This window comes from Lycium barbarum, chromosome 12 (genome assembly GCF_019175385.1).
Source record: "Lycium barbarum isolate Lr01 chromosome 12, ASM1917538v2, whole genome shotgun sequence".
Lineage (NCBI taxonomy): Eukaryota > Viridiplantae > Streptophyta > Magnoliopsida > Solanales > Solanaceae > Lycium > Lycium barbarum.
The window spans coordinates 100,745,263-100,756,330 of NC_083348.1; the positions used below are offsets into that span (position 1 = coordinate 100,745,263).

Genomic DNA, 11,068 nt, shown 5'->3' on the forward strand with positions numbered 1-11,068 from the left:
GCGGGATTGATGATTGTAATTGGTGATAGTAATAACTAACTATGGTAATCGACAACTATAGTAATTCTAGGCGAGGATGGCCGTTATGGGTGGTGAGTGATGGTCTCATACACAAACACATGATTGGTGTAATAGTAAAAGCGGTGAATAGATTAGTAGTAAAATATCTTATTCGCAAAAAGTAGTTGTAAAAGAAAAATACACAATGATTGATATTTAAATACTTAACATTCATAATTAAAAATTAAATAACTCAATACTTAAAATCTAAACAATCTAAGTGGGTGTTTGGCCATAAAAATTATTCATTTTTTTTCGAAAAATTTTCCACTTTTTTTACTTTTAGCGTCTGATCATAAAATTTATTCACTTTTTTCCAGAGTTGTATTCCGAAATACAAAAAATAAGAAAAACTTATTTTTCGAAATTTTTTCACTTTTTTACACTATATTTCATCAAAAACTACAATTTCAAAAATTATCGCCAAACACAACTCTAACTCTAACTCTAACCTCAAAAATTAAAAAAAAAAAGTGAAAAAGTTTTTGATATTTATGGTCAAACGGCAGCTAAGATTCAAATTTGCTCTACTACAAGCTAGTTTAAGAACTTTTTGTTAGTACCTCTAGGTTCTAGTTCATCATATTGCGACTTTCTCTATTGTGGGACGCTTTAGACCCGGATCCGAAGGCGTTCAAGATTTGGGTCCAAACCTCTTCGATTCTCCACATTCCTCCTTGCCCCACCCAGTTCACGACTGACATGGACCCGCCACCGCCTCGGAACCCTAACACCGCCACTGCCGAGGCCCAGGAACCTCAGCCCTCAACTTCAAACTCAATGAAACCCCCACCTCCTAAATTTCTAAGCGAACCGGACCCGGATTCACCGCAAATCGATCAAGACAAGTCCCAATCAGACTCGGTTATTTCTCAAAGCGGTGCAGAACCTACTGAAAGGGGCAATGTTCAAGATGACTCAAGCTCGAGCTCTATCTCCCAAAGTAAAGACACCAATGGAGAAGACCAACAACGAACTGGTGCTGCTGCTGTTCCGTATACCATTCCAACGTGGAGTGGGCGTCCGTGTCATGAGTTCTACCTTGAAGTCCTTAAAGATGGCTCCATCATTGATAAATTTGACGTGTACGTTTCTAACAACTTCAATTCAATTCATGTTTGCTTCCTCATACGCTTATTCTTTTGTTATGCTAGTCTTTAAGTTCAATTTTTGGTACACAATCCAATGAATTGAAAAAGGAGAAATTTACTGTGTCCTTCGGTTAGAAATTCTAGGACTATATTGACTAAACAAATAATACTTGTCCTTGATTAACACATTAAGGGATTTTTTGAGTAGTGTTTTGTTTTTCTGGTGAAATTGTCTAGTGTTTAGTTTGTTGGTTTTAAATTGACTTTCATATATATTGTATTCTTTTGTAAGGGTTAATGAAGTTTCTAATCAAGTGATATTTTATTTTGCTAGTTACCAACAAATGAACTTGTACAATTTTAAATTTTGCAGTTATAACATTCTGCACGTGTTTCTGTAGTTCTCTTACTATTCGGCGCATTTGCATTGACTCTGAAATTCTGCAAGGCTTCATCTTTTGTATCAGTTGCTAGGCTATTATTTTATCTAACGGAATATTATTACCTTTTACTGTTATCCAGCCACAAGAAGGGGGCGTACATGTTTGGGCGTGTTGATCTTTGCGATTTTGTCCTTGAACACCCGACCATCTCTCGCTTTCATGCTGGTATCGTTTCTTCACTCTACTAGCCTTTTGTTTCCTTATATCGTTGTGGTGTTGTGCTAGATGGGTAATCTTCTTGGTGTAAAGAACACAATTCATTTGCGAGTTTTTGTTCTGTTTTTCTTAAGATTTTGATTAGCGTTGATTATGTAACATCCATCCATCTCTTGGCAGTTTTGCAGTTCAAGGGAAATGGCGATGCTTATGTTTATGACATTGGCAGTACACATGGGACATTCATTAATAAAAATGAGGTACTTTAACGTATCATTTTTTACCTATCCGTTACTCCAGTTAACTAGGAATAAATTACAGCTGAGTAGGTCCAAATAATCAATTGCATGCCTTTCAGCTTACGCTTCATGCCTTTTATATATTTGTCTATTCTATCAACTGCAGTTATAGTTTTAGTCTCTTACAGCACTTCTCCAACTCTTCTTTTGTTTGTCACATGTCCCTATCAAGTACTGAATTGGTGTAAACAACTTGCCCATGATTGATAACTATTCCATTATTTTTCTTTCAGCAATTACATGTTACTGTCAGATTCTTATTTCCACCCTTGTCATTTATTATGGTGTGATTTCATTTTTTAAATCAGTAAAGAACGTATGTACTAATGGCTTTCTGTTTGCAAATTATTAGGTGAAGAAGAGAGTTTTTGTGGAGCTGCATGTTGGTGATGTCCTTCGATTTGGACAGTAAGTAATTAACTCCAGCTTGTTGACTCTCCTGAAAAGAAAAATGGCTCTCTATGTTGTTACGTTATCCATCTGATAGGATTGTAGCAATGATCATGTATATTTGAGATCCTCGGATAGACGACATTCATATCGGTGGTTGCCTCATTCTGATATTATGATCCTATGGTTCCACTAAGAGCCCTTTATGTTTTTTAGTATAAAATTTCATCATTCCGAATGAAAAGGCAAGTTATATGAAACACTTTAAAGATCAACAATGTAATATGGCGATGAATGTTGGGCCTTTAGGATGCATCATTCGCAAGAAGAGTGTCCTAGAAGTACGAACGTTGAGATGGAGGTGCAATCATTCAAAATTGCAAAAGATTAAAAATGATCATGCTTGGAAGGAGATGCAAAAAACATACACAAGAGGATAAAATGAAAGAAGTTTGTTAAGATGGTTTGACCTTGTCTTATTTAGATTTGGTCAATAGGTGCTGCTATATAATAATGATGGTGCTAAAAGGGTATGAGGCAAACCTTTTGATCAGGAGGGTACAATGTAGACCAAGAATTGCAGGGAGGGAGGTTGTCTGAAATGACCTACAATATCTCGGATTCAATGTGCAGGTAGCTAAAAACATAGCACAATGGTAGCAACGGATCTACGTAGGTGGTACAAGCTAGTGGGACATCCTACCTGCAAGTATATTTTTGCCTTGGGTGCCTGCATGATTTGAATTATTTGAGCTAGGAATGTTATGAAGTAGAGGGACGTCACAGTTAGCCCTCTCAGCCAGTAGATTGACTTCCAACGCCTTATTTCTAGATGTATGTACCACTGTCGCTAAACGACATTGTTTCCTATTCATTCTCAACCTATCTCTGTTGTATATCCTCGTCGAGTCCAGTAACTAATCCTCGTCAAATTGATATGGAATATTCCCTTAGAACATAGATCTTTTCATCTTTTATTTGTGAAATCAGGATTCAGTAGAATCTTCTTCTCTTCTCCTAGTATTGGTTTTTTATGTTTAGGCGTGGTTACTGTTAAAAGGTCTTTTCTCTGCTTTATCATCTTGATTGGAAGAAACAAGTTTCCTACTAGTGGTGTTATAATGTTTTGTTGTTTTTCTGATGTTCTTCACTTTCTACAGCTCGTCGCGGTTATACATATTTCAAGGACCAGCTGACCTGATGCCGCCGGTATGACCGTTATGCTATTGCATCTCCTTTCTCTTTATCTCTTTAAACATTTTATACAGTTACTCCTGCTTGTCTTGCTAGTGCAATATAGTATTATTTGTCAAAAACCTTTTGAATTGATTAACAGAACAAATGACATGAACTTAACAATTGAAGGGCAAAATTAAACAAACAGAACACTTTCATTGGGCTTAACTAGTTTCAAAAGTATTAGTTCATTTTTATGTTGTAGGAAGCTGACCTGAAGAGGGTGAGACAAGCGAAGATCCGGGAAGAGATGCATGACATGGAAGCATCACTTCTCCGTGCAAAATTGGAAGCGTCTCGTGCAGATGGAATCTCATGGGGAATGCGCGATGATGCTATTGAGGAGAACGATGTAAGTTTCTGTCTCATTTTCCTTAGGGTATTTGAGGAATGATATATTGCTTGTTGGATAACAGTTATTAGAGTTATTCTAGGATATGTTCACCTACACATATCAAGGAATTTTCCACCGACAAGGCTTTTATTGTTATTTTTTTTCTTTGTTTTTTCCGAGTGTTCCCTCTCTGTGGACGGTTAGGCAGCTTTAGATCTGGCAGAGATGCAGAGCCCAATTCCCAAAAAGTCCTTTTTTCTTGAAAAGAATTGTTTATGTATTGAACAAAAAATATTGAAGATATTCCAACACCTTTGACTGGGTTGTGCAAGTAGCTGCCTGTTTTGATTGCTTTCGCCTGTTATAGATGAATTATACTCTTTGTCCGAGCGTTGGCCCCTTGCACACTGCACAGTCATCTTTTCCGGCTATTAATCATCCAAAATCTTAAATTCTTATAGCATGTGATGGAATTCTGATAGAGTGTTATCCTAATTGATTTCGATGCCAGGATGAAGTTGAGGAAATAACTTGGCAAACTTACAAGGGACAACTTACTGAGAAGCAGGAAAAAACACGTGAAAAAGTTCTGAAAAGACTTGAAAAGGTAGCAGTTTACTTAAGTTTTCTATGTTACTGTTAACCCTAAGGATCTCATCAGGAAAGGTAACCCTTTGCAAACATATGCGTTTCTTATTGTAACTCCTTTTGATTTTAGATTGCTCATATGAAAAAAGAGATAGATGCTATTCGGGCTAAGGATATTTCTCAAGGTGGATTGACACAGGGACAGCAAACTCAAATTGCTCGTAATGAACAGAGGATATCACAGGTTGGTAGCTCCTCCGCGTTTTCTCTTTGTGTCCTTAAAACTCAAGAAGATATTTTTTTTGTTCTCTTCGGCAATGAATATCACATGTTCATTTAACTCCTTTTTTTATAAGTATTAATAATACTCCAGTACACAGAATGTTATTGGTTAGCAATTTCTAAGTTTAGCAAGGCCACTTCTTTAATTCATGTTCTGAAAATTTTATCAGTTATTGGAAGAGCTTGAAAACTTGGAAGAGACTTTAAATGAGAGCATACTTGAAAGTCTTGGTGCACGTGCTGGAAGGACATCCCGTGGAAAGAAAAAGGAGCCTGAAGAAGAAGAGCTTTCGAGGTTAGTACGTAATTTGCAGATTTTCAAATATTCGACATACTTAATTGTTTTGGTTGATGCTTTACGCAATACGTGTTGCTTGAAATGGTCTTAGTAAGGTTAGATTTAGTACCACACTTGGGATTGTTGTGATTTTGATTTAGTGAGGGGGCTAGCCCATTGACAACATGGGGTTAGTACGTAACTTGCAGATCTTCAGTAATTTCAACAAATATCATTGTGGGGTAGATGCTTTACGCTGTCTGTGTTGCTTGAATTGATCTAAATAAGGTTGGACGTAGTACTATACTTGGATTGTCATTAGTGAGTAGAGCTAGCGCATTGACAAGGTGAACTTGAATTTCTTACCACACAGTGAGGAGGATGAGTTCTATGATCGCACTCAGAAGCCAAAGAGAAAAACTGGCGAAAATCAATCAATTGAGACAGCTGATTCTCTTCTTGATAAGAAAGATGCCATTGTCAGGGAGATGGAAGACAAGAGAAGATTATTTCTTGATGAAAAGGATGGCACAGGTCAGGCAGGTGAGGTTGAAGCTGGAGATGAACTGGATGCTTACATGTCTGGGCTTTCATCTCAGCTAGGTGCGTGATTCTTTTAGCAAATGAACTCCTAAATTGTTTTGAATGCTAATGTCTTATCTCCTTGGAGGTAACATTTGAGGTTTCTTTTTTATGACATTGTAAATTTGAGATTTCAGTTAAATCTAGAAAAGTTTGTTGGGGAGTATCTTGTGGCATCTTATCATGCACTAGTCTTTTACTTTGTCTCTTCTGTTCATAATGATAGCATATCTAATGATTGTTACTATTATGTTGTTGATAAGTTTTTGATCTTTCCACATACATACAGATATGTTTGTCAGTTCATATTTTATAAGGATGATTGAACATTTATCTAAAAGAAATGCGGTGGGTAGTTCTATTCAGTTGTCAACGGGCATATCTGCTGAACAGTGTAGCTGCATCCTTCCCCACCAGTAACACTTACATATTTATGTGTATGAGCATTCAATTAAGCAAAGAATCATTTCTGACAGTGGAAGAATGGGTGTCCCGTGAATTGTATTGAACTCCTTTATTGAGATAGATGTTTGACAGACCTTCTCAAAAAACAATTGCTTCTCAAAAAAAAAAAAAAAGATAGATATTTGACAGAATTTAGCATGAGCTTCTTGTTGAGGCTTTTTCTTTTTTGTTCTTGATGCCAGCTCTTGAGAAGAAGGAAAAGCTTGACAAGGAACTCTCCACTCTCCAAACAGAGTTGGACAGGGTACTTTACTTGCTAAAGATTGCTGATCCTACTGGTGAGGCTGCGAAAAAGAGGGAGCTGAAAGTACAAGAACCAAAGACCAGTTTGACCAAAACTGTCACAACTGATGCCCATCAGCAGCCTCCACCTGAGAAGAAGAAAAAAGACAGAGCAGAACCTAAGGACATGGTAGAGAAACAGGACACTGTTGATGCAATCTCTACATCCAGTCAAGAAACAAAGGAGATTGGCACTGATGCAGCTGATGGTAAAAATGTTGTGTACACTGTTAGTAAGCCCCAATGGCTTGGTGCTGTAGAGGAAAAGCAAAAACAAGAGACAGTTATTGAACGACAGGCAGAACTTCAAGAAAATTATCAATTTGTCGATTATAAAGACAGGAATAAAGTTTTGGTAAAACCAGATGTTACACAGTTGACTGCCGAATCAGGAATTGAAAGTGCAGCTCCTGGATTAATAATAAGGAAGCGCAAGCAAGTTGAGAAGTCTGATGTCACTGAACTCAAAGATTCTCAACAATCCTCTGGAGCTGATATGAAAGCGGAAGATGCGGTGGCTCTGTTGTTGAGACATTCTCAAAGACACCATTCTACTGATGATGAAGTGGAATATAGCGGACACGATGTATCCCATGAAAGTCAAACCACGAAGGAAAAGAAAAAGAAGAAGAAGGTTCTTGGTCCAGAGAGACCACCATTTCTGAAGATTGAGAAGGACTATGATTCTTGGGTTCCTCCTGAAGGTAAGTCCACCTTTTTGGTTCATGCTTAAGCTTAGTTGCTTACTAATGGATGTTCAACTTTTTTTTTTTTTGTTGACAATTTTGCTTAATTTTTGTGACACTTTTACCAGGACAATCAGGTGATGGACGCACCTCACTGAATGATCGTCTTGGTTATTGAATGGATGAGATTCCAAATGTTCGACACATGTTGTGGCATGGGGTAGCTCGACTTCAGTTTGCTGATGGATCATGTAATGTAATTGAATGGCATTTAAAGCTTGATTCGAGATCTTATCTTTCAAAAATCCCAGACAGGAAGACGTCTGCGGAAGAAAAGCGGGGGGGGGGGGGGGGGGGGGGGGTCCACATCTGTGATGTTTTATGCTTGGCTGAAACACCAATCTTGATATTATAGGCGGTATAATTCCATGAAAGATTGCTATTTGAAGAGAAGAAAAATAGAAAAGCGATGGTGGTTTCTTTCTTTCTTTGTCCTGGGGTTTTGGGGTAGGGCGGTTGGTAAGAAATGAAAATGCTGGAGAAGGGGAAAGTAATCCAGCTCTTGCACCTTCTGGGGAGTACCAAGAACCTGACACCTGCTGATTTAGAACTGTATATAGAGATATTGACCCGGAAAAGATAAGAGATAATGAGTAGATGTGCTTGTAATGCAGTGATCTGTAACCAGTCCAAAAGGCGTATAAGCTATTTTGTGTGGCATGATTGAAGTCATGTTTTTCTTTGTATAACCATCTAGTATTCGATAACCACTGGCTGATTAATTAAGATTCCCGTGCATAAGACTACATGGGGTACAACTCCATATTAGGAGTTTCTCCATTCTCAAGATTCGAATGCGACATTTGTAATTAAGGGTGCGGAAATCTTATTCATCCCACCACATCCTTTGGTGGTGTTAAGTGTATTTTGCCATATGTATGTGAAAACTACAGTACTTTTCTCAAGGATGAACTTTAACATTTGAATACTGAGATAATTTTGAAGTTGAGCAAAAATATGATTTTGATAATATTTAATTGAGAAAATTACACTATAGGTCACTGTATTATAATTTAGCACGTAAAAAACAGAACTTTTCAAATTCATCAAAAAGAACTTATTTATTATATTTATACAAATTGATTAAATATTATAAGGAAAAAAAATCCCCCTAAATTAGGGAGTATCATTTATCCTTCTTCTTTAATGGATAAACCCTTTTTATTATCATTGTCTCTCTTCTTTAACCCAACATCTATATTATTGTCACTTCCATCTCTTTTTCAACCTATACATTCTCCATCTGAGATTGATCATCTATCCATTCATTTCCATTTTTCTTTCTTAATTGCTTCAAGTTACAGAGGATTTACGCTAGACTAAATATATTTAATGTATCAAGGCTTGATGACTTTAGAATCCAACCACAATGATCATCCACATATACAGGATAAAATAATACCTTCAATATATAGAATATAATTTATTATACAAACATATAATTAAAATTATACGAGGTTATAAATTTTTATATATTGCATAATCAAATTACATGAGTTATATCTAATTTATTATAAAAGGTGTAATAAATTATACGAATATTATTTCAGTATAAATTTTTTATTATACTACATATAATAAAATTAACACTAAAGTTATTGTACTGTTATTCCCCAACGTGTTGAATGAAAACTGTGATTGAAGATGAAAATATGGAGGAAGTAAAAAAGGTAAGGAAAAACATTATGGGAAAAAATATTTCAGAATATGGAGGAAGTGAAGTAAGAATCGGTAACAACTATGAACAAAAAAATAGGGATTGGTGTTATTCACGTCTAAGTTTCCTTAAACATAGCAATTTGATTTACTATAAAACACTTAACTTGCCATGTAATGTTTAATACGTAGCATTTACCTGCTAAATATAATTATAGTATTGTCTAATTACGTGTTTTTCCCACTACCTCAAAGTTGACACCTCTAGGAGAAAAAAATCCTGTAGAACTTTGTCATCTGGACAGGCCAGGTCTCTCAGTTATAGAAAATACGAGTACAAGAGTGATGACTGTCGTGTTTGGATTTCTTCCGGAATAGTATAACGAGTTAAGTGACAACCAATTTGGTTTTATTTCCTTCCAACCAATAGAAAAGATCTTTTCTCTTGATGAAAAGGTGAATAATAAAAAAGTGAATAATTCTTATAGTATAAGAGATAAGGGTCAAAAACACACCTCAACTATCACTTTTTTTTTAGTTTCATACATAAACTATAAGAAGATTGTTGAGAAAACTACCTAAACTATCACTATCTAGTTTGCAAAATACACCTGAACTAAATGTGTGAACTCACTTTCCAAAAGGCAAGTGAAGCTGAAATTTTCTAAAAAAGAATTATCCACATGGCATAAGAATGCTATGGTGGATATATTCCGACATTTTACGATTAGTAAGGATATTGAGTAGTTCTATTTGAGTGTCTTAGACAAGAGTGAACAGTGAAAAATGAACAGAAAAAACTAGATCCAAATCCGATCATCTTCTCCGGTTGTCGATCCACGAATATCCCAGCTGGTGGCTTGATCTCCGATCGAGGACAGAGAGATAAAGAAAGCGCCATATGAAACCCAACATCATCATTTCATCAAATTTCTCAAGTCCAGGCAATTTGGGTCTCTAATATGGCAATTTACAAACATCCAGCTTAAATGTCAAGTAAGTTACTTAACTGAACTGCCTTTATGCAACTTCCTTTTTTTTTTTTTTTCATCTGCATCCCTTAAGAGAAAAGGAAGGATTTGTGTAGTCAAAGGGAAGATTTGATTGTGGAATAAGTGATGGCCGGTGGCCAGTCCACGATGGAGGCTGGCCAACCCTCACTAACTACGACTGTTCCAAAAATCAATCCTAATCCATTACAATATTCAGATCTGTTCAAACCAAAAACCTTGAATGATTCATTACATAGTCAGATACAATCATTGCCCCAAATTCCAATGAAACCAGTAACTTTCCTACATGGGGTGCCATACATTAAATACACTGAAGCAGAAGTTGATCAGATGAATGTCATTGAAATTATTCAGTATGCTGTGGTAGGGAAGTTCTCATATGGCCAGCCAGATATTGAACAACTTCATTTGATAATCCCTGCACAATGTGGAATAAAAGGTGAGTGTAGAACAGGTTTTCTAAGAAACCGCCATGTGCTTATCAGATTAAGTCTTTTTGAAGACTTTGTGAATTTCACATCAAAGCCTGTATACTACATTCAAGATAGAGAGGGATACTCGTACCAAATGAGACCATTGATCTATGATTCGAATTTCAAGGTTGATGAAGAAACATCAAAGACAATGGCACAGATTTACTTCCCAAATTTATTGCCTACATACTTTGTGAAGGAAACTCTTTTTTCAATTGCATCTGCAGTGGGTATTCCTATTGTCACACCCCATTTTAACCCGGAAGTTAAATTTAGGAGTATGACGTTTTGGTGATTCCTATTTATTTTTTATTTAAGGAGTCGCCACCTAATTAATTTAACGATGAACTAGGACATCTAAATGTTAACTAAGGTAAAGTTAAAACTAAACCTCAATTAATAGTCTGCTTAACCAGTGTGATTCTAGGTAAGGGCTCTATATTATCCTAAAGGGAAGGGGTTAGGCATCCTTTAGAATCCGTTAACTTACGGTTATCCGACCAAACTTAGGTTAATTAATTGAAGTTAAAGATGTAACATTTAAATTTTAAGAAGTGGGCTTGTAATGCTACTAATGTTTCAAAAGAAAAAATATGAACTGCTTAAAATAAAACTTATACATATTGCTAAGGCTTAAATAAGAAGGTTATTAAAATAAGACTAATACTTTGTATAAAAGAAAATCTTAAAATACT

General features: G+C 36.1%; 1 protein-coding gene across 1 annotated transcript; it reads left to right on the top strand.

The window, feature by feature from the left end:
* Positions 1–592: 592 nt before the first annotated feature.
* Positions 593–8,157, top strand: LOC132621628 (uncharacterized). The gene is made up of 12 exons (XM_060335964.1): positions 593–1,145; positions 1,674–1,759; positions 1,931–2,010; positions 2,402–2,457; positions 3,600–3,648; positions 3,881–4,027; positions 4,521–4,616; positions 4,728–4,841; positions 5,050–5,174; positions 5,530–5,759; positions 6,386–7,189; positions 7,300–8,157. Exons 1-12 carry the CDS (start codon positions 763–765, stop codon positions 7,347–7,349), a joined length of 2,220 nt encoding a protein of 739 aa, XP_060191947.1. The 5' UTR covers positions 593–762; the 3' UTR covers positions 7,350–8,157.
* The last annotated feature ends 2,911 nt before the right edge of the window (positions 8,158–11,068 follow it).